We start from the raw sequence: 24566 nt of genomic DNA on the forward strand, positions 1-24566 counted from the left end.
AAAGGGAAACACTAGAGGACAGTATAACTTAACCAGAGGAAAGACATTGGCCTGAAGAGTTTCGAGCCTCGACGCTTGCCGTCGCTCATCCCGCTGCGTCGCTGGTCGCGCCTGCGCTGTGGTTCTTGGAAAGCGGTGCTCTGGGAAGCCGGACAACGCGGCGGCGGCTCTTCAAAGCGGAGCCCGTTTAGCTACCGTTGTCGCCGCCATGAGTCGCAACTATAATGATGAGCTGCAGTTCTTGGAAAAAATCAATAAAAACTGCTGGAGGATCAAGAAGGGCTTCGTGCCCAACATGCAGGTGAGGCGGAAGAGCAAATCGTTGGGCCTTCCCTGCTCCTTCCCCGCCCGGCCAGCGTCCACCGCGCCCTCCGGACCTGTCTCGACCACTGGGTCCACCCCCGTCCCTTGCAAAGTTTTCCTCATCCCCTCTTTCTCCCCTCGCGGTTCTGGGACCGCCCAGCCTGTATGTCCCAGATGGAGACTTGAGGGCTCAGGACATCCCACCAGGATAGGTCCCCGAACCACGAGGACAGCCTAAGTGCGATGTGTATGGGAAGCCAAGTAAATACGAAATTGGGGTTTCCAAAGCGTTTTCATAGATGAGTCTCGCAAACGCTTCGTTTACGTTCCTGGTCTTCAGAAACTTCAGGTGGGACTCCAACGTGGGACAGCCAGCCCCGGGTCCCATTGCTGGGACTGGAATTCACCTCCTCTGAGTCATGCTGGTTATTTATATAACGTTTACGGACCTTTGTTCACTGAACCAAGTTTTCAGCATTCAGTCTTCCATGTTGGTTTTTAATAAAGCGATGTCTTTTCTTGCAGTAGCACAGGGCAGGGCTTTTTTTAATACTCATTTCGCAGAAGGACCTCGAGGATCTGTCAGTGACACAGCTTCCTCTACCCGCCTAGGAAGAATCTTAGCCAGGACTTGATGCCTGGTTCACTACTTTTTCCTCTGACGTTCCAGATGGAGACTTGAGGGCTTAGGATCATCAGATAGTTGAAAGCCTGGGCTCTGTATCTTTCAGGCTTTATCACCATCTGTGTTCATACTTTTTATTAATGTGAAAAAAGAAAACATTTGTGAAGTTTTGCCACTTGTTTTTAAATAGTTTTTGAAATCCCTGAAGGTGCCAAGTCCGTCTTGGTAAACAGTTCCCAATAGCCACTCCACTCTTTTATTCAGAATCAAAGCTTATTGAGTTTCCCTTGTTGGCAGGTCACTTACACTGAGGGGAGAAAAAGCCCACAGAGATTAATATATGTTCTGTTTCCTGTTTGGCCATTTCCTTTGTGTGGAAACGGATACCCTGAAGGAAGGAATAGAAAATCTTAACTTGGGGCAGCGCAGTGGTTCACGGCCTGTAATCACTTTGGGAGGCCTGGCGGGGAGATCCTTTGTGCCTATAGCATTGAGATTGGCCTGGGCAGTATAGTGGGACCCTGTCTCCACACACACAAAAAAATTTTTTTAATTAGCCAGGCGTGTTGGAGTGCACCTGTAGTCGTAGCTACTTATAAGGCTGAGGCAGGGGAATTGCTTGAGCCTGGGAGACTGAGTTGCAGTGAGCCATGATCATGCTAACTACACTCCAGCCTGGGTGACAGAGTGAGTCTCCAAAAAAAAAAAAAAAACCACACATGACATGATCGTCTGTAGGATATAATAACAGACTGTCATTGTCTGGCAGGTGTTCTGACTGAACCTTTGATGCTCACACTGCTGCTCATTTTATCTAGGGGCAAGTCTAATTTTGCTTGGCAGTTCTGGGTTAAGTATGTATGCAGCACTTTACTACCACCTTTCCTTCGGGAATAGAGACTTGAAATGTTGATGCATCACTCTTAAAACACTATTGACGTCTAAGAATGAATTGTGCATTCATCCTCATGGGAACAGTGAATTTCACACTGATAATCATCTCTGTTACTAAATCTTCATTTCTCCCCCCAAGACCCACATGTTGCACTAAAAATTTCTTTTTGTTCCCTTAAAATGCTTCCCTCCCATCTTTATGTCATTTTTGTGTTCAGTTCCTAGATGTTCTGCTGCACCAGTGAATGTCTCTTGTATTTAAAGACCCAGCTCAGCAGGATCTCTGTGAAGCCTCTCCCAGCTTCCTCCTAGACTGTTGAGCCACTTCCTCATCAGACTTTTTCATAGCACTGTGTACTTACATTATGGCACTTGTCTCATTGCACTCTGATATTCTTATCAGAGTATAAGGGCTGTATTGTACACTAGAAGCTCCTTGAAAGCAAGATCTTGTGATATCCTTTGTGTCTCCCCTAGTGCCCAGGACAGTGCCTCATGCATAGTAAATTCTCAGTTAATGTTCGGTGAATTAATAAATGTGACCCCTAAGAAATTGTACTGGAAACATTTTCCATCAATGGGATTGTTATTTATGCAGTGGTGATGAAGTTATCTTTCTGATAAAAACTACATTCAGTTGATTAAGTGTTAAATCTTTGGTTCTCCATTACTGGACAACTCCTTCAAAATATTTGACCTGTGATAAAAACGTTCTGCTCTTTATTGTTACTTAAGTATGTTGTCCATTGCCTTTTGTGTTCCACCTCTATTGTCAAGCTTTAAAATTATATAGTTTTTTAAAAATTTATTTATTTTTAGAGACCAGTCTTGCTGTGTTGCCCAGGCTGGAGTGCAATGGCACGATCTCAGCTCACTGCAACCTCCACCTCCTGGGTTCAGCAATTCTCCTGCCTCAGCCTCCTGAGTAGCTGGGATTACAGGCACGTGCCACCATGACCAACTTTTGTATTTTTAGTAGAGACGGGGTTTCACCATGTTGGTCAGGCTGGTCTCAAACTCCTGACCTCATGATCCACCTGCCTCCACCTCCTAAAGTGCTGCAGTTACAGGCGGGAGCCACCGCGCCCGGCCTATAGATTATTTTTAAAAATTATATAGCTAATAGAACTGAGCTCACAACAACATAGCTGCATGTTAAATTTTTCTTCTCACTATTAACTAGAGATTTGTAAGTCATCACTAGAGCACAATAAAGAGTAATTTGCTATTGGCTTAAACACAGAATAAATATACTAAAGTCAGATGACTTCATGAGAACTTGAGTTTTTTATTCATCTGGGTGTTTTTGTTTCTGTTTTTGTTTTTCAAAAATCCATTGATATCTTAGAAGCCTAAGGATTAAGACCTTTGGGCTGTGTGAGAGCATAGTTGGAAGGCTTTTCTTAATTACACAGAAAGATGTTTGATCTGTTAAATTCTTAAATGTGGCTTTGAGAATATGAGAATAAACAAAACCGTTTTTGAACATTGCAACATTTTTCTTAAGGTGTATTTTAAGATGGGAGCAGCTCATAGTCTTTGATAGGAAGTTTTCTACATGCTTAAAGTAATGTGAAAGTGTTTCCTAAAGAGTAAAGTAGAGAAAATATTGCATACATTATATTCTGTCCAGTACCTGTGCTTGCCATACATGTATTCAAACACTGTTTTTCACTTTCTTTGGTACCAGGTTGAAGGCGTTTTCTACGTGAACGATGCTCTGGAGAAACTGATGTTTGAGGAATTAAGGAATGCCTGTCGAGGTGGTGGTAAGTACATTAGAGTTTCCCTTGTGTTGGTATAGTAGTGCCTTCCCTGTGGCCTGAAAAAGTGGTAACTCAAATAATTGTAGTTTTAAAATCTTATCAAGTGTTGATTACAACTTAATATAAGACCAAATAACTTACTTATTTGTGATCACATTGTTAGACGGTTGGCGTTATAGAAGGATTTGAAGCTGGGTGGAACTTGTTTTCTTGAACAAGTTCAGCTAACCTTGAACAGTACGTAATAGCAAGACCTACCATTTGTTTTGCACTTACTATGTACTAGGCATTTTACTAGGTGCTTTGCATAGATTATCTCATGTAATACTTACAGTAACCCTAAAAGGAAGATATTTCCAGTTTACAGATGTGTAAGTCAAAGCTCAGTGAGGTTAAATAATTTTAATTTGCCCAAGGTCACATAACTTTTTGGTGACAGAGCCAGAATTCAGATCCAGGAGTGTCTGATTTCAAAGACAGTGTTCTTAACTAGTACACTAATTACTGAACTTCAGTTATTTCATCATAAAATCATTACACCTGTCTTGCAGGGCTGCAGCAAGGTTTAGAGATAAAATGCATAAAGCTTTGTGATAATCTAGTGGTGATGATATAGAAATCATCTAATGTTAGCCCTTTCATTTTCTAGATCAGCAGACTAAAGCCCTCCCTCCCCAGCCAGGGTATGCTCACTTGTCTAAAATAACACAGCTGCCAAGAGGCAGAAATGGGACTGCAGCTGCATATTCCTTGATTCTCAGTGCAGTGTTGCAGCTCATCCCCATAGCCCTTCTTTGTCACTTAGAATAAATCAGCATTGATTTTCTTTATAAATAATGTGAACTACTGAAATATTTTTTAGAATATTAATACCGTAAAATTTGGTAGTTATATTTTAAATCTCCCAGTTCAACATTTGCAAGCAACCTTCTCATGGGATATGCAGAAGACTGACAGCACGTTTGTGACTATCTTTTCTGTGTGTGTACTTCCTTCCTGAAGAAGCTCTCTTCCATATTGCATCTCAAACATCCTTCTAGCCTCTGTTGTCTTAGTAGCCCTAGTGACTACCTCTTCATATTTTACAATCTAAAATGTGAATATAATCAATGCTAAAAATCAAGTGTGTCATCTTTTCTAACACTCAATTTTTGTCTTCAGGTGTTGGTGGCTTCCTGCCAGCCATGAAACAGATTGGCAATGTGGCAGCCCTGCCTGGAATTGTTCATGTGAGTCAGAGTTCAGAGCTTTAATCATTTATGTTTCTCAAAGTCCACTGAATGAATGAATGGCCATGCCTGATAGTGGTGTTACTTAAACAATGACCGCTGGACAGCCAGACATAACCATGAAGCCAGGCTCAGTGGCTCATGCCACTCCCAACACTTTGGGAGTCCAAGATAGAGGGAGTGCATGAGCCCAGGAGTTCAAGACCAGCCTGGGCAACATGGCAAGACCCTGTCTCTACCAAAAAAAATTAGCCAGGTGTGATGTCACATGCTTGTAGTCCCAGCTACTCAGAAGGCTGAGTGGGAGGATTGCTTGAGCCCAGCAGTTTGACACTGCAGTGAGCCATGATCATGCCACTACCGTTTTAGCCTGGACAACAGTGAGACCCTGTCTCTAGAAATAAAAAATAGAAAGAAATAACCATGGACCTAAAGAAATAATTGAATCCGGATGGCATTTCAGTTTCCAGATGCCTTTGGCTAGAATATAAGTGTTCAAGAACCTTTGAAGTCGTTTTTATGTTTTCTTGTTTCTTCATCATGGTAACATCATTATTCCTGGATCAGTGTACCACCATTGTAAGTTTCACTGTGGCTCTATCAAGAGGATCACTGAAGAAGAAATGGAAAGAAGTTTAAGGGTGAGGACTGAGGGGAGGAGGAGAGAACACCATAGCTATTCATAAGCCCCCACCACAGTCTAACACTCATATTCTGTCATTAGAGGTGGATATTGAAAATGGATCTATTCAGCAGACATTTTTGAGGTCTTCTTTATGCCAGTTACCGTGTTGGGCACTTGGTAGGGGGAATGAAATGGTATGGCTTGTGCGTATAAGGAACTTGTTAGTGTCTGGTGTCTCCATATATGCTGCGTTTGACCTGCATTCTTCCTGGGCCAGGTACCTTTTCTAGGCTTTATGTGTAGAAAGTCTACAGTCTTTATACCATCAAATGGATTACTTTTGTCTGTGATTACTTAAACTAATGACCTATGTAAATCAGTTATTTTCCTCTTCATAACCTGACAAAGCACAGTTTGTCAATGTCTTAAGATTATTTTTTAAATGTAATAGTACATTAAGCTTAGTATTTGTTACTCCTGTATCATATTATTTTGAGGCTTTTCTGTTTTGGATTTCCTTAATTAACATTTAGAACTTGGCCGGGCGCGGTGGCTCACGCCTGTAATCCCAGCACTTTGGGAGGCCGAGGCGGGTGGATCACGAGGTCAAGAGATCGAGACCATCCTGGTCAACATGGTGAAACCCCGTCTCCACTAAAACTACAAAAAATTAGCTGGGCATGGTGGTGCTTGCCTGTAATCCCAGCTACTCAGGAGGCTGAGGCAGGAGGATTGCCTGAACCCGGGAGGCAGAGGTTGCGGTGGGCCGAGATCGAGCCATTGCACTCCAGCCTGGGTAACAAGAGCGAAACTCCGTCTCAAAAAAAAAAAAAAAAAAATTTAGAACTTATAAAAAGGTTTTTTTCTCACTGTATTTAGCTTTGTGATTAGGCGTTCTTAATGATTTCCATCAATAGAGATTTCGTGAAAACAGTCTTGATTTAGGAAGATTCAGCCTGCAGCTTGAGAATCAGTGTCAGGTCCATCAGGCAACCACGTGGCAGGTCAAAACCTCTGTATTTATTTTCTAATTCTCTTTCAGCGATCTATTGGGCTTCCTGATGTCCATTCAGGATATGGGTTTGCCATTGGAAATATGGCAGCCTTTGATATGAATGACCCTGAAGCAGTGGTATCCCCAGGTAAGGTCACTGTGCATGTCTGCTGTTAAGTGTGTAGCTTTTCTCTATGGGCCACAGCCTTTGGGAAACAGAGCACTTCTTCCCATATGCATGAGTCAGTCTCATCATGTTCTGTCATTTTTTTCTTTGACATTTACTGCAAGTATTAATTGTGGATACTGAGAGTCTATTAAAACATCAAGCAAAGCATATTTTTATTGAAAATTTTGGGAGGCTTCTACCAAATGTCACAGTATTAAGCAAGCTGGCAAATTTTTTTAATCTGTGTAGCTCAGTTACCTCATGGACAGTTTGCGTTAATGACCACACATTATTAGTAAATTAGATGAGTTCAGCTCTGTAAAATATTTAGAACAGTGCTAGGCACATAGAACATATTCAGTAATATCATCGTTATTCAGTGATAACATTGAATATACAGAAGGTTGTGTACACCTTCTGCTGTGGTTATGGGGTGCTTTCAATGAAAACATTCTATACCAGAAGTAATTGCTGTTAAAGAGTGTCAATTTATAAACAAAGTTTAAATGACATCTTGAGAGTTCTGCTTCTAGCAGTGGTGGACTAGGTTGTTTCAGACCAATCCCTTGCTGAAAATAATCAGAAAGGCTAGATAAAATATTTTTTCTTAAATCTGTTTGAAGACACAGAAAATCTGCCAAGGCAATAAGAGTTTGCGTGGTCAAGATCTAGAGGAAAAGAAGAAAAGGTCCAGATAGGTGAGCCCTACATGTAGGGCTGTTTTGAGGTGACTGCAAATTTCAGTCAGTACGAATATACATTATTTGAATGATCCAATAACAAACTTGACACCTTGACCTCTAATATATATGTGTGGTTGTGTGTTTATGTGCACATGCATTGCTGTGCAGCCAGGCAGTGCAGAGTTTACCAAAGCTGGCCACGTGCTGAGCCATAAAGCAGGTGTCAGATTTCAAAGAACTGAAGTCATATACACCAGCGGTTCTCAAACTTTTTGCACTCGGGACCACTTTAAAAAAAATTATTGAGGATTGAGCTCAAAGACTCTTATTAATGTTTACCTTATTAGAAATTAAAACAAAATTTTTAAGACAGGAATACATAAGTACATGCTTCATTATCCATTAGAACAAAGATGTTATGTCGTATAGGCTTTTGAAAAAATCTCACTGTACAGTCATGGGAGAATATGAATAAAATAGGCAAATAATGTCTTAGTATTATAAAATGAATCTTACAGACCTGAAATGGTCTTCCCCCTAACTCCCACCCCAGGGTCTCTGGACCATACTAAAGAACCACTCATGGGACAGACGCACAGGGCCCAGCCTGGGAGTGTGTGAGGCCAGGTGGCCAGTGACCTGCAGAGGGCTCCAGTACCTGTTCCCAAGAGGGAGAAGAGAAGCCCACCTTCTGTCTTCTGAGAAGCTCTGAGTCTGGGGTCCTGTTCTTTGAGGACTATCTTCATCCCCTCCCCCACATGTTTACTTGACATTTTCTAAGAAAATAGATCTTAAATGTTTTCACCAGAAAAAACAGAAGGGAAGTAATTGTGAGATCATGAGTATGATAGTTTGATTGTAGTAATTATTTCTCAATGTATATGTACATTGTGTATACCTAAATATATACAGCTTTTATTTGCCATTTATTTGCCAGTCATCTCTCAAGCTGGGGGTAAATGGTTTAAAAAATGCTTACAGGCTTGGCAAAGTGGCTCACACCTGTAATTCCAGCACTTTGAGAGGCTGAGGCAGGAGGATCACTTGAGCCCAGGAGTTTGAGACCAGCTTAGGCAACATGGTGAAACCCCATCCCTACAAAAAATACAAAAGTTAGTCAGGTGTGGTGGCACACACCTGTAGTACCAGCTACTCAGGAGACTGAGGGGAGAGAATTGCTTGAGCCTGGGAGGTAGAGGCTGCAATGAGAGTTTAGCCTAGGTGACAGCAAGACTCTGCCTCAAAAAATGAAAGTCCTTATGTCTAAAAATTTGAGGTTACTGTTAATGTCCTTTCTGAATGGAAACATGTAGCCTTAAATGCACAAATTAGGAAAGAAGAAAGGCTGGAATATCAGTGATCTTAGAAAGTTAAAGAAAGAACAACAAATTACACCCTACACAAGTAGAAGGATGGAAATAGGAGTAAAATTAATGAAATGTAAAGATATATGATAGAAAGAGCCAACAAAGTCAAAAGTTGATCATTTGTAAAGACTGAAAAAATTCATCAACCCCTGACAGCAGTAGTCAAGAAAAAAGAGAAGCACATTTTGATCTCTTGTTTACATGTTACTCATTGCTCATTGCTGCCTCCCTGGCCCATAAAGTGCCTTTAGCATGTATCTTACTTTAGATTATCTCGGTGTCATCAAGCTTTACAGAGAACCACTTTGTTGTCTACTTTAAAAAATAGTTATATTTAAAAGAATGGGTATCTTTCTAGCCCTATATTAATGGTGAGAAACTGAAGGTAACAGTGCCTGACCTCCTGGTTTTGCTAACTTTTCTCTATTTTGTAGGTGGTGTCGGGTTTGACATCAACTGTGGTGTCCGCTTGCTAAGAACCAATTTAGATGAAAGTGATGTCCAGCCTGTGAAGGAGCAACTTGCCCAAGCTATGTTTGACCACATTCCTGTTGGGGTAGGATCAAAAGGTGTCATCCCAATGAATGCCAAGTAAGAGCACACATTTCCAGTAAACGGAATGGGAGAGATAGTAACCACATGACCTTCAGCTTCCTTTCCAGTGCAGTATACTTGAGAGATGAGGATTGTTCAGTTACTTTTCAGGAAGTAGTAAGAACTGTTTCTTCAGCAGGAGGTTCAGCGTATTTTTTGGAGACGTTATTCAACTGATGTTATAATAGCCTTTGACATTAGAGTAGTATTTATAATAAAATCATATCCACCAACGTTTATCAAGCACTTTCTATGTGTAAGGCACTGAGCATTGATTGTATCAGTTCATCTAGACAATAACCCTATTATTTTCCCGAACTTACGAGAAAGAAAACTGAGGTTTAGAGAGGTAAGAAGCTTAGTGCCAGGCGTGGTTGGGTTTACAGAATCCCAACACTTTGGGAGGCCAAGGCAGGAGGATTGCTTGAGTCCGGGAGTAAAAGTTGAACCTAGGCAACATAGTGAGACCTTGTCTCTTAAAAAAAAAAAAAAAATAGCAGGGCATGTGGCTTGCGCTGTAGTCCCACCTACTCAGGAGGCTGAAGTGGGAGGACCCCTTTTGAGCCCAGGAGTTCAAGGCTGCAGTGTGTTGCCATGTCAGTACTGCACCCCAGCCTGAGCAACAGAGTGACGCTGTCTGCGTTTTTTTTTTTTTTTTTAAATCTTAGTAGGTGATAGCAGTATTCAAACCAAAGATCCTTTGACTTCAGAAACTATATTCGGAATCCCACTGCCTTTTGTCATTAGCCTATTTAACCACAACCGTCCTTTTTGAATGATAGCAAGATGTGTTCTTTGGGTAAGTAGAGAATTAAATATAATGCTATAGCGTATCTCTCAGATGGCCATAGACTTTACTGTGTCATAGCTTATGCAAAGCAGTGTACCCTAAATTTTGCAGAGTACTTCAATAGCAGAATAGCATGCTAGGTATATTTCTTTTTTTTTTTTTGAGACAGAGTTTCGTTCTTGTTGCCCAGGCTGAAGTGCAATGGCGCGATCTCGGCTCACCGCAACCTCCGCCTCCCGGGTTCAGGCAATTCTCCTGCCCCAGCCTCCTAAGTCGCTGGGATTACAGGCACGCGCCACCATGCCCAGCTAATTTTTTGTATTTTTAGTAGAGACGGGGTTTCACCATGTTGACCAGGATGGTCTCGATCTCTTGACCTCGTGATCCACCCGTCTCGGCCTCCCACAGTGCTGGGATTACAGGCTTGAGCCACCGCGCCCAGCCTTGTTTCTTTAATATTTTGCTTTATCCTTCAAATTTATGTGAATTTTGCAATTGAATCAAACGTGTACATAATAGGAAAAACATGTTTTTAGCTGTTACGTTACAGCTAAATCTGTTACTTAACGTTTAGCTGTTACAAGTAACAGCTAAAAACATGTTTTTTCTATTATGTACACATTTGATTCGAATGCAGAATTCACATAAATTTGAAAGATAAAGCAAACTCCTCCCAATTACCCAAACAAAAACACACACACACGCTTGAAGTAAAATCGATATACTTAAAAGATACTTGGTCTGTGATTTCACGTGATCCCTGACACACAGCCCCAATTTGAAAAGCATACTTGGAACACACAAATTTCAAACATCTTTGCAAACATTTTACATAGGAATTTTTTCCAAATAATACTGAAATGAGGCTACTCTGGGCACAGTGCCTATGGGGTAGCCCGGCTCTGCAAGGAGCAGTAAAAAATAATAAAAAAAAATAATATTGAAATGGGCTGTCATCTGGGGTAGTGGGGAGAGAACACTGAAAAGCGTAGTTTTTCCTGCCAGTGTTTTGGAAAACAGCTGGACCTTGGATGAAGATTAAAGTTTGTTGCCACTAAGGGTTTAATGTACGTGTACCTCAGCTTCAAAATGGAGGTGCAGTAAGTCACTCAGAACTTTTGTGAAGATGTGAATAGAGCTTAAGATTTAACCTTGTTGGCCGGGTGCAGTGGCTTACACCTGTAATCCCAGCACTGTGGGAGGCCAAGGTGGGCAGAACATGAAGTCAGGAGATCAAGACCATCCTGACTTAACATGGTGAAACCCCATCTATACTAAAAATACAAAAAAAAATTAGCCAGGTGTGGTGGCGTGCACCTGTAGACCCAGCTACTCAGGAGGCTGAGGCAGGAGAATCACTTGAACCTGGAAGGCAGAGGTTGTAGTGAGCTGAGATCGTGCTACTATATTCTAGCCTGGGCAACAGAGAGAGATTCAGTCTCAAAAAAAAAAATTAACCTGTGTTGTTTGAGGAATTCTAGATACCTTCATTTATTTGACCATAATTCTTTATAAATTATTAATCAAGTTGTGTAGCTGGTCGAATTAGTGGTAGAGAGTGATAGCTAATTAAGGTTACAAAGTTTTGGATTTATTTATTTATTTATTTATTTTTTTTTTTGTCGGCTTAATCACTGCCTCATGGAATTCAGGATCAGAGAGGCAAACTGAATATAAAAAAGACTTGACAAAGAGCCGTATAAGTGTCAAGTAGAACTATAATCATATCTAATAAGGCATTTACTATTGTATATTGCAATTATTAATGTGACTGCATTCTTCAAAAAAAAAAACAGTTATGGAGAGCTTAAACTTTGTATCTGACTCAAGGAACACAGGAGATAGTAAATGCCCAGTTTTCCTCTGCCCTTTAAAGATGTGGTCATCCTTAGGTTTTGATCTGCCTTTGCTGTGAAATGACTAGCACCTTTTATACTCACCCAGAGACTTGGAGGAGGCCTTGGAGATGGGGGTGGACTGGTCCTTAAGAGAAGGGTATGCCTGGGCTGAAGACAAAGAGCACTGTGAGGAGTATGGAAGGATGCTGCAGGCAGACCCCAATAAGGTCTCTCCAAGGGCTAAGAAAAGAGGCCTTCCTCAGGTAATCACTTTGGAGGGGCAACATGTTAATTTTTTTCTCATATTTTGTTTTTGTTGGGGGAAAAAAATCTATATCTTACATTTAGCAAACATATTCCCAGGTTTCTTTATGGTATATCAAAAAGTACAAATGTGTTTATGCTTCATTTATATTTAAAAAAAAAAAACTATCAGGGCTGGATGCGGTGACTCACACCTGCTTTGGGAGGCCATTGAAGAAGGATTGCTTGAGGCCAGTAGTTCAAGACTAGCCTCGGCAACATAAGGAGACTTTGTCTCTAAAAAAAATTGGGAAAAAAAAAAAAAAAGCACATGCCAGTAATCCCAGCTGCTCACAGGCTAAGATAGAAGATCACTTGAGCCTAGGAGTTTGAAGCTGCAGTGAGCTGTGATCATGCCACTGCATTCCAGCCTGGGTGACAGAGCAATCAGGAGCTTGCAAATTTTCATAAAATAAATAATGAGTTCGAAGTGAATCGGAGAAAAATAGAATATATTTATAAGGTTTATATGTTAAAATTATTTATGTATATACATACTTTGACAGTCTACAAATGGTACCCATGAGATCAGAATATACTAGATGTTTGAAATTACAGCTAGTTATGAAGGCTCTGCCACTAATTCACTGTGACACGTGGGCAAGACTGTCTTCTCTGGATCTCAATTTCTTCTAGAAAACTGGGATGGTTAAAACTAGGCGACCTCAAAAAAAAAAAGCATCGATGATAGACTGGACAGGGAAAATGTGGCACATATACACCATGGAATATTATGCAGCCATCAAAAACGATGAGTTAGTGTCCTTTGTAGGGACATGGATGAACCTGGAAACCATCATTCTCAGCAAACTGACACAAGAACAGAAAATCAAACACCGCATGTTCTCACTCATAGGTGGGTGTTGAACAATGAGAACACATGGACACAGGGAGAGGAGCATCACACACTGGGGTCTGTTGGGGGGAAATAGGAGAGGGACATCAGGGGGTGGGGAGTTGGGGAGAGAGAGCACGGGGAGAAATGCCAGATACAGGTGGAGAGGAGGAAGGCAGCAAATCACGCTGCCATGTGTGTACCTATGCAGCAATCTTACATGTTCTTCACATGTACCCCAAAACCTAAAATGCAGTTTTAAAAAAAGAAAAACTAGGCAACCTCTAAAGACGCTTCCAGAACTGACATTCTCTGGTTCTCTAAATCATCTATTGATATTAGCTCTAATTGTCGTATATGTTCTTTCAGTTATAGATAATGGTGGATGTCCATGAACTCGTAGGTGTTTTAAAAATCATTTGAACTTGGATCTTGTCTAAGTGTCAACATTCACCAACATTATCCCAAAATTTGACTCTTTGTGATGTTTAAAATATCCCATGAACCATTTAAAGGCTTGTTTTTTTAATGAAGCTTTTTTCTTTAAATTAATTTGTTTTGCTCTAAGTTCTGGGATACATGTGCTGAACGTGCAAGTTTGTTACATAAGTATACATGTGCCCTGGTGGTTTGCTGCACCTGTCAACCCATTATATGGGTTTTAAGCTGCACATGCTTTAGGTATTTGTCCTAATGTTTTCCCTCTTCTTTCCCCCCATCCCCCGACAGGCCCCAGTATGTGATGTTCCCTTCCCTGTGTCCATGTGTTCTCATTGTTCAGCTCCCACTTATGAGTGAGAACATGCAGTGTTTGGTTTTCTGTTCCTGTGTTTTTTTATATCTGTATACCAAGCATATAAAGATATAATAAAATTCAGGAGCTAGTCTACGTTATTTTGTTGTGTAGACTATTGTTGTAAACGAGGCACTTGTACAGCTTAGGAATTTTTTTGTTACTGGAACACTATTTGTTATTTTGCTGTTTGTTTTTATCTTTTTGGTTTTTAAATAGATTAAAACAAAAACTAGAATAAAAACTATCTTATCAGACATTTTTACATTTGCAGTTGGGGACCCTGGGAGCAGGCAACCATTATGCAGAAATCCAGGTTGTGGATGAGATTTTCAATGAATACGCTGCTAAGAAAATGGGCATCGACCATAAGGGACAGGTGTGTGTGATGATCCACAGTGGAAGCAGAGGCCTGGGCCACCAAGTAGCCACAGGTATATTCTAGACTTCATACCAAAATGTGCATTTTATGGGCAACCACATAGAAATTTAAGAGAACAAAAACTCTGAAATATACTGCATGGGTTTTATCCTGAGTCCTCAACAATTAAATAACAAACAAATTAACTTCACTGGGTTATAACTTTCTTGTCTTAAAAAAAATGAGTATAATAATTATTTTATATGGGATTATCATGGAAAGTTAATAATATATGTAAAGCACTTAAATCAGTGTCTGACAGTAAGCATTCAATAAATGTTAGTTGCAGTTATCGTTATATTGACTCTGAAGGGTTACTATCTGGCCAAGAAAGAGCAAGAAAATATTTAAACAGTAGAATTTCTGAAGTAGGCATTCATTTAGCAAATGATGTATGTATTATATACCTGCTCTGCAACGTTAGGTGTTATGGTGGATTTGCTGACGAAATAGGCAGATACTTTGTACTCACATTGTCTCATGAAGTAAAGGTCATGTTCATTTAGAAGGAAAAGTAAATATTAAAAGGTAGCAATTAATAATATAGGGGAGACAAAACACATTTAGGAAAAAGATTTTGGAGATGGCTTCATGGATCCAGTGTTGAGCTTTGACAGACTACAAATGGTATCCATGAGATAAGAACAGTTTGGACAATTACACACAAAGAACATTGGTGACAAAAAGGCAGCATGAACAAAAGCAGGAAGCAGAGGAATAATGGATAGGTCCTTTTGGATAACTTGGAGGATGTGTGAAAGAGTTTATGCATCAATGAAAAGGTATATAGACACCTGGAAATTACCATAAGCTTTAAATTTCATGTTACAGATCAGCCTCTAGTCCATTTTCTTGTGTGAGAATTTAATAATTTGTGCCAGCCTGACCCTTTAGACTATTTAATCTAGCAGATATATGAAGTGTCGACTAGTATTCCAGAGCATTCCACTGAGTGCTTCTCTGCACTGTCATGAATTTGATTAACCATGATGGTAACACAATGTATTTTACTGCTACTACTCTCAATCATTCGCATACTGAGAAAGGAGTAATTGAGGTCATACTGTGGCTATTTGTTTACACATCCCATTCTCTTTCAAGTTCCAAAAGGACGAATGTTGACTTTGTGTCCCACATACTGTCACTGCACTCTTAAAGATTCTCACATTCATCTTGGCCGAGCAAATAGATGAACTCAGAAACAAAGGGAAAGTTGTGTTTCGCTTGATTTTTTGTGGAATGAGTTTGAATGTAGTCTGCCTTTCTGCAGTAAATCGGAACTCTTCATTTAAGGGAAACCTAACTGGTTTGGACTTTGCTGCTCTCATTCCAGATGCTCTGGTAGCTATGGAGAAGGCCATGAAGAGAGACAAGATTATAGTCAATGATCGGCAGTTGGCCTGTGCTCGAATCGCTTCCCCAGAGGGTCAAGACTACCTGAAGGGAATGGCAGCAGCTGGGAACTATGCCTGGGTCAACCGCTCTTCCATGACCTTCTTAACCCGGCAGGTACAGTTGAAGTTGCTTTTCTGTCTGAGTCATTCATGATGAAGTTAAGTGCTTTAAAACATAGTGCAGTTCAATCAAAGCCTATGGTGTTTGGTTTTGGTGTCATCTTAAACCAAATAATCAGAGTATCAGGCATAAGGAATGAGAGAAGAGAATCAAAATTATTCCTAGAATTTGTCTTGAACAGCACAGAGAATAGGAGTACCACTGACTAAGATTCAGAAGGCTGGGGAAGAAGCAATTTTGAAGGGTGGGATCAAAAGTAGCCAGGCAGCTTTTTAACCAAAGAGGAAAATGATGTGGTGGCATTTGCTGTGTGGTCTAAAAGACAGCTTTTGTCCTTTACGTAAAGATAATCTTACTGCTATTTTTGAAATTTAAATCTTTTACCCTGTTCAGAACAGACTACCTGAAATCAATAAGATAAGTCACAAAAAGCTAAAGATCAGTCTGAAGTTCTGGCTGCTTTTAACTTCTACATTTTCTCCTAGGCTTTTGCCAAGGTCTTCAACACAACGCCTGATGACTTGGATCTCCACGTGATCTATGATGTTTCTCACAACATTGCCAAAGTGGAGCAGCATGTGGTGGATGGAAAGGAACGGACACTGTTAGTACACAGGAAGGGATCCACCCGCGCGTTCCCTCCTCACCATCCACTCATTGCTGTTGATTACCAAGTACGTAGCCCTGTGTTTGTGGTTTTAAGCAGCGGGAGTATGATTTAGATTGTTGCAAATGTAAATTACATTTAAACTGAAAAGCAGCAATTGTGAAAATAAAATATTGTGTCACCCATGAGAACAGTGATTCCCAATCTTCTCTGAAGCAGTAACTCCTCCCCGCATCATTTGTGCTTACAGTGTTGCCATGTGCTAACTAGAAAGTGCTGTATGAAGTATATATTACTCCACTACTGTGAATTGAGGCCTTTGAATTAGTGGAAGACAGGAGTAACTCAGTTACAGAAGACAGAGTAAACTCAGCCTGTTTCATTCCTATCCTCTTGGTGTCTGGCTGTGGTGGAGTTAGACCCCATAGTCTGCCTGCTCCTTTTACAGATGAGAAACCCAAAACAGAAGAAAATCCCTTTCCTCAGGATGGTTGTTCTAGTAACACTTCCCTATACTTTTGGATTTCACTTCGCTCTTATTTTGACTCCTGTCTTCTGCATTTTTACTGGTCCTCCCATTTTCACTCTTGTCCTCTTCCTTCACTTCTGAATTATCAAAGTACTGTCTTAATAATTGTTTACAAGCTGTATGTTTAGAGGTCTGGGTTTCTCATGCAATTCTACAGTGCAGAAGAAAATTTGAATTTTTTGCCTAAAAAGCTTATGCTTTTCTGGTTTTTAACATGTTTGCTTATGTGCATCCTCAGCTCACTGGACAACCAGTGCTCATCGGTGGCACCATGGGAACCTGTAGTTATGTTCTTACTGGCACCGAACAGGGCATGACTGAGACATTTGGCACAACCTGTCATGGAGCGGTAAGGAAAACAGAAACTTCCTTAGAAATGTTCTCTTCAGTTTAGCTATTGTTTTCCATTTTGACTGGTAAACGTAGCTGATTGAACATTAACAGAATTGAGACTTGGGTCTATCCTGTCTTGTACTTCAAATTGTTCCCCATAATGTATGCTATTTAGTGAACTGACAGGGCACCTAGTGTCTTTACCTAAGTAATATCTGGTAGGGTTAGGGACCGTTTCTTATCTCCACAAGTCCCGAAAATCCAGACTGGGAAATTATCACACTGGCTGAGCTTACTGTAACTGGTTTAAAGTGATGGAACTTTAACTGATGTTAATAGCACAGTTTATCTCAGTGATTGACTGGATCTGCTCATTTGTTTAATTTGCCCCTTCCTGTTGTAGGTCCACTCAGGATTGGAAGGATAGACCCTATTTGCAAATTAGAGCCTGTGTGCAGTCTACACACACACGCATTTCAAAACACTGCCTCTCATCTTCTAAGCCCAGGGGTCAGTAAATTCTTTCCATAAAAGACCAGACTATGAATATTCTGGCTTTGGGGAGCAGATGGTCTCAGTACCAGCTATTCAGCTATGCCATTTCAGTGCAGAAGCAACCTTAAACACTATGTAAATGGGCACTGCTGTGTTCTCATAAAACTATTTTAGACCAGGCATGGTTGCTCACACCTGTAATTATAGCACTTTAGGAGGCCAGGGCAGGAGGAGCACTTGAAGCCAGGACTTCAAGACAGGGCAACATTAGCAAGACACTGTCTCTACAAAAATTTTTTTGATCAGCCAGGTGTGGTGACACACCCATAGTCCTGGCTAAGGCAGGAAGATTGCTTGAGCCCAGAAGATCAAGGCTGCAGTGAGTTATGATTATGCTACTTCACTCCAGTCTGGCTGACATAGGGAGACCCTTTCTCAAAAAACGAAATTGTTTCTTTTAAATAGCAGATGGTGTGCCAAATTTGGCTCATCCACTGTAGTTTGACAGCCTCTTTTCTAAGCCATCCAGAGTGTTGACCCAGTGTTGAAATGGGAAAGAGAAACTGTCTAGAATACCTTCTCATAGGACAGATGTTCACAAATGTATCTTGACCCTACTTTTTTCTCTGATTGTTTCACATTTCTAGCTGCCTCCCAACTCCTAATTTTAACCCAGTGGTTCTCAACGGGAAGATGAACCCCCTACCCCCATGGGGACATTGGCCATTTCTGGAGGCATTTTTTTATTGTCACGGTTTAGTGTGAGTTGCTATTGGCATTTTAGGGAGTAGAGGCCAGGGATACTGCCCTGCCCAAGACAGCCTCCCAACAAAGAATTCTGTGGTCCAAAATCCACGATATGAGGAGGCTTAAAACAAAAGGCATGTTATCAGTTTGATAAAGTAAAAAAGATGGGTTTTTAAGCTCCTTTTTAGTTTAAGAGAAAATCAAGGAAAGGGCTTATAATCTTAGGGTTTAAAGTAAAGTTCATTCCTTTCCCATTCTAGGGCCGTGCATTGTCCCGAGCAAAATCTCGACGTAATTTAGATTTCCAGGATGTCTTAGACAAATTGGCAGATATGGGAATTGCAATCCGTGTTGCTTCACCCAAACTGGTTATGGAAGAGGTAAGTGAAATTTTGATAAATATTCATTATTCCCCATTTGTAATTTATGCCAGTCTACAGAGACAGCAGTTTGGGGTATTACTAACAGAAATTGTTTGGGTTGTTACTTTTTTTAATGACCTTAATTTTGGCATATCTTTTTTGGTTTATCTTATTTCAGTTTTATATTTTGTTTTCTTTTGGTTAGAGTTAAATTATGAGCCAAGTCCTTAAGAATGATTTTTCACTATTTATATATAATCTCCATTTCCATATTAAGCTTTTCAAAAGTAGTTTGAGCTGACTCTTGCTTTTATACAGTTGTATACTTAGGTTTCAATTTGAAAGCAAGTTTGGAAAGGAAGGCATAAATGTTTGGGGAAAGTTTTATTGATTCACAGGAGAACAGATTGTATTTAAATTCTGTATATATGTGTATACATATGTACATATTTAAATTAAAAGCAACATAATTTCTTTCTTAAAGATTTAAGAGAAAAGAAAGCCCTCCAGAAACTCAGTGCCCTGACATAGTTATTACCTTATCTTTTAGAATACTTACTATTGTCAGCTGGGTGTGGTGGCTCACACCTATAATCCCAGCATTTTGGGAGGCCGAGGTAGGTGGATCACTTGAGGTCAGGGGTTTGAGACCAGCCTGCTCAACATGGTGAAACCCCGTCTGTACTAAAAATACAAAAATTAGGCATGGTGGTGGATGCCTGTAATCACAACTACTCGGGAGGCTGAGGCAGAAGAATCACTTGAACCCAAGAGGCAGAGGTTGCAGTGAGCCAAGATCACGCTACTGCACTCCAGCCTGGGCGACAAAGGAAGACTCCGTCTCAAAAAGAGAAAGAAATACTTATTGTCATACTTTTTCCCTAAATGCTTTTTTTAAAGCTAGTCATAATTACAATTAATACACATTTTGTAGTTCTTTTAAAAATTTAGCACAATGTTATGAAATTGTTTGTGTCACTTTTTAAAATCATTGCTGAATATTCCACCAGAGTATCTTTCTCCCTGTAGTAGACATTTAAGTAGCTTTCAAATATTTGCTACTATAAATTAAAATTTTAATGAGTATCTTCATGCATGAAGCTTTTCTCCAGTTGTTTTAGTAATTAGAACAAAGTCTCAAAAGTGGGAATTACATGGTGGCTCATGTGTATAATTCCAGTACTTTGGGAGGCAAATGCAAGAAGATCTCTTGAGGCCAGGAGTTCAAGATCAGTCTGGGCAAAGATTAGCCAGGTGTAGTCCTGTCTACTCAGGAGCCTGAAGCTGGAGGATAGCTTGAGCCCAGGTGTTTGGGGTTACAGTGAGCTATGTGATTGTGCTGCTGCATTCCAGACTGGATGGCAAAGCGAGAGTCATCTCAAAAAAAAAAGAAAAAGAAAAAAGTGAACTACTGACTCAGAGTATGACAAAGACTTATTTTTTAAATAACTATTAATTTTTCCCCTAAAGAATACATGTTTAATTTAAAAGATTTGGAAAATGCAAGGAAGAGAACAGAAAACATTTAGAATTCAATCAGCCAGGAATAACTACAGTTAACATTTGGATTTTTAGTTGTTTGGTTTTGTTTTTTTCACCTGCAACACGATTGTTTAATTCACTTATTCAGCTAACACTTATTGAACATCTGCTCTAGTTAGGTACTTTTCTGTGTGCTAGAGATACTGCAGTGGACAAAAGAAACATGAATCCCTTCCTTGTGGAGCTTTCCAAATAACAAAATATACTGTGTGTTAATGACCATACAAGTTCTGTGAAATAATAATAAAGCAGGGAAAGGGGTAAGGAAAGGTGGGGAGGGGGACAGTTTTAAACAGGTGGTTGGAGAAGACTTCAGTGATGTGACAATAGAGCAAAGACCTGAAGAGGGAAGAAACAGGCTCCCTGGGTATCTGAGAGCAGCAAGGCAGAGAGAACAGCAAGCACAAAATCTGTGAGCCAAGGTTACCCCGAAGCAGCCTAAGGCCAGGCATGACAAGAGCAAGCCAGAGGGAGATGAGGTCAGAGAGATAGGGGGCGCCAGAGCATTTGGACTTTTACTTTTGCTTTTACTCTGATTAAAATGAAAACTTTTGGAGGATTTTGAACAGAATTGTGACATGATCTGACAAATGTGTTTTCATGTTAATGAGAAGAATCTACAAGAGAAATGAATGATGAAGGAAAGAGGGAGGAAATTGCTGGAGACGTCTCCTTGAATAGAGATAGGGTCTGATGTACAAGTTAATAGAGCTGGTCTTTGCTAGGAGCACAAATAATCCATCCTTTATAAAAGGAGAGAAGAGGCTGGGCACAGTGGCTGGCATCTGTAATCCCAGTACTTTGAGAGGCTGAGGTGAGATTGCTTAAAGCCAGGAGTTTGAGACCAGCCTGGGCAACAAAGCAAGACCCCATCTCTATAAAAATTAAAAAAAATTAGCCTGTAGTCTCAATGACTTAGAAGCCTGGGTCAAAAGGATCGATTGAGCCCAGGAGTTGGTGGCAGCAGCAAGCTGTGATTGTGCCACTGGACTCAACCTTGGGTGACAGAATTAGACCCTGTCAAAAAAAGAGAGAAGGTATAGATACAGATATGTGGGGAAGATAAAGTGAGCACATTTACGAATATTCTGGCTGCTTCTATTTTTTTTTTTCAGTGTATTACATAGTAAGGTCAGCAAGTGACAGTAAGGATCTGAGAAAAGGTATGAAATACTCATCTGGAGAGAGAGAGAAAGTCATTGGCCCAGTAGAATTTTATCTGATTGCCAGGAGCTAGAATCAAGTAATGCTAGGGAGCGACTGAGGCTCCCTCAGATAACTGTAGCCAAAGATAGTTTGTGGTATGATGTAATGACTGCAAGATTCAAAACTGGGAGTGCCTAGGGAGAAAGGGAGAATAGAAACAACCATGAAAGCCAGAAAACAGCCACCTGTCCCACTTCTGGGACCAATGGCATGACCTGGTTTGGGAGAGAAAACAGCTACCACTTCAGAAAGTTGGAGTTCATGTGAAAGTGATATCCTGAAGAAAGATCCATGTTTCGGTAAAACGAGAAGGTGAAGGGAATGTTAAAGGGAAGGAGTTCCAGAGGCCACAGTGGGAAGGTTTCAGACATTGGAAGGGAATGGGAGATGGGACAGAAAAGGGTATTATGTAAAGAACAGTATGGGAATCAGTCTGGATGGCCTAAGCTTGTAATGACATGAATAAAGATAAAGTGAGTGTGTGAGGAGATTAGTGCTAATGGTGGCAAGGCAGTATGGGTAGGATGGAAGGGTGGGAATGTGACTAGAAAGTCACAGAAATTGTATGTGAGTGTAGTTGCACATATATACACACATATACACATGCACACATACAGTTTTATACATATATGAATTTTATAACTTACCTTGAGGGTACTAGATGTTCATTCCAAAAATGTTGATAACTGCATAAATATATAAAGAAAGAAAATTAAAATTGCCAATAATTCCACCATCAAGAGATAATTACTACTAACATATGATGGTTTTGTGCATTTCCTTCCAGTCAGGTACTGGTGTGTGTTTTATTTAATTACATTTACACATTTTCTAGTTATACAAGTAATGCATGTTCTTTGGAGACGTTTCAAAAAATACCGAAAAATATAAAACAAGATGAAAGTGTTTTGGAAGCTACCACTGACCAACATTAGGCTTACTCATTTTTTAAATGTTTGCTAATTTGATAGACAAAAAAACTCCCTGTATTATTTTAGTGTGCATTTATTTAATCACAAGCGAAGTCTGGTGCTTGTAAAGACTGCATTTTCAGTGGACTTGTACAATGTTTAATTCCTCTCCTGCAGGCTCCTGAGTCCTATAAGAATGTAACAGATGTGGTGAATACCTGCCATGATGCTGGAATCAGCAAGAAAGCCATTAAACTGAGACCAATTGCTGTGATCAAAGGATAGAACCTTGGACAGCAGGGCCACCAGACACCACTGACCCTCTGTGAAGTGGAAGTAGACTGACATGCTCTTCCAACGTCAGACTCAAGTCAGGACAGGTTCCAAAGTGTGCAGCTGTAACTGCTCGTGCCAAAATGGCTGACGGGGAGGCTGCTGCTTTCAGGAGCCTGTGCTTGTAAAATAATCTTCCAAGAAGAGGAACCTTTGGAAAGGGAGGAATATACCTTCTCCTTGGCTGTTCCACAGAGTTTTAGGAAAATCTGTTAGGGGTGGGTAGGTGTCAAGAAACTGCCTTACGCAGTCATACAAGTCTTTAGCCATCAGATGGAACTTTGTTACGCCAAGCTGTGTTTACATTCCGAGAGGTGTCATGAAGAAAGTTCTATTAAATATGGTTTTGGAATGTTCCCTTTCATCCCTTGCTTTGTCCGTTTGTCTATTCATCCACCCCTTTAGACATCACCCCTGCACTGAGCAAAACCCTAAATACCCCTCTTACTTGGAGAGCACCCAGGGGTTTTTAATCGGGCTGTTAGATGAGTGGGTAGTGGGACACACACTGAAGAGGGAGTATGTGGAGGTGTAAGGAATAGGGACCCAAAAGACAGAATAGTATTTCCTAGCCTTGCTGCCTTTCTTACTCTAAATACAAGGCAGGGTTTCTGCTCATTTGCAACATGGCATCTGCTGGTATCTCATTAATTAGGCCTGGCTAATTTTTTTTTTTTTTTTAAGTTTTGCACAGCAGTGGCAGAAAACCCTCATATAAGACTGAGTATCTTTACATTTTGTGGTTGTATTATTATAAAAGCATTAAATGACCAAAGCTGTGACATTAACAGCTGCACTGTGTTGACAAGTTGACTAGTCTTGTGCCACGTAATCAGATTTCATATGTACGGTGACACCTCAAAGATGTTAAAGGCTGCAGTTAAAGGTTAATAAGGCTTTGGTTGAATCTGAACAGCCAGTCAAATTGAAAATCATTTATTTTTTTCCTAAAACTTACCTCTCAGTTTAAAATAAAACCCCCCATTGGAGTATCTTCTAGATTTTGCTATTTGAAAGGGTAGAGAAAAGTAGAATTCCTCTAGAAAATGTATGAAATAACGTTTCTTTAATCGGAGATCTCAATAACTTAAATTTTTTGGCTGGGGAGTTTGCAAGATAAACTAGTAATCTCCATATGATAGTTATGGATTACCCATGCCTTCACACTGGCCTGGCCACTGTGTAGACACATAAGGAACCTACCTGGGCAACACGGTGAAACCTTGTCTCTACTAAAAATACAAAAAATTAGCTGGGTGTGGTGGCACACGCCTATAATCCCAGCTATTCGGGAGGGTGAGGCAGGAAAATTGCTTGAACTCGGGAGGCAGAGGTTGCAGTGAATCGAGATCATGCCACTGCACTGCAGCCTGGATGAAAGAGCAAGACTCCATCTGGGGGATGGGGGGGAATAAAACACACTGAAAAGTCATCCTATTTTTAACTCAGTTTTGGATTGTTGTTTATAAAGACCATTGCTTGGGATAACAAAAAGGAGGAAGAGAAATAAGAACATACAAGAAATAGAAGCAACAGCATAAGAAATGAAGACAAGAAAATGATTAGGAATAGAAAAACTAGACTGGAGGAAAGGAAAGAAAACAGGTTAGGGAATTAGGAGGCCTATTATACCTTTCCACCTCTCCCTGATTCATGAAATTTGATGAAGTCCAAGACTATCTCAATTAAAAAAAAAGCAAAAAGATACACAGTCACCCCTCAAACTTCATTAATGACACAATGCTGCCACTGATGCC

The 24566-nt window shown here is 40.4% G+C and overlaps 1 protein-coding gene across 1 annotated transcript; it reads left to right on the forward strand.

Annotated features, from left to right (window-relative positions):
- The first annotated feature begins 98 nt into the window (after positions 1–98).
- RTCB (RNA 2',3'-cyclic phosphate and 5'-OH ligase) lies at positions 99–23165 on the forward strand. The gene is made up of 12 exons (XM_032266908.1): positions 99–301; positions 3513–3591; positions 4750–4817; positions 6485–6584; positions 9090–9246; positions 11984–12140; positions 14083–14242; positions 15563–15738; positions 16230–16418; positions 17119–17229; positions 18716–18835; positions 22654–23165. The coding sequence occupies exons 1-12, from the start codon at positions 209–211 to the stop codon at positions 22759–22761; spliced, it is 1518 nt and encodes a 505-aa protein (XP_032122799.1). The 5' UTR covers positions 99–208; the 3' UTR covers positions 22762–23165.
- Positions 23166–24566: the final 1401 nt, after the last annotated feature.

This window comes from Sapajus apella, unplaced genomic scaffold, assembly GCF_009761245.1.
Source record: "Sapajus apella isolate SASKATOON/1434 unplaced genomic scaffold, GSC_monkey_1.0 scaffold162, whole genome shotgun sequence".
Classification (NCBI taxonomy): domain Eukaryota; kingdom Metazoa; phylum Chordata; class Mammalia; order Primates; family Cebidae; genus Sapajus; species Sapajus apella.

Coding starts and splice junctions, on each gene's coding strand:
- RTCB (XM_032266908.1), top strand. CDS start 209: ATGAGTCGCAACTATAATGATGAGCTGCAGTTCTTGGAAAAAATCAAT. Junction 9,247..11,983: donor GTCATCCCAATGAATGCCAA/GTAAGAGCACAC, acceptor ATACTCACCCAG/AGACTTGGAGGAGGCCTTGG. Junction 15,739..16,229: donor TGACCTTCTTAACCCGGCAG/GTACAGTTGAAG, acceptor ATTTTCTCCTAG/GCTTTTGCCAAGGTCTTCAA.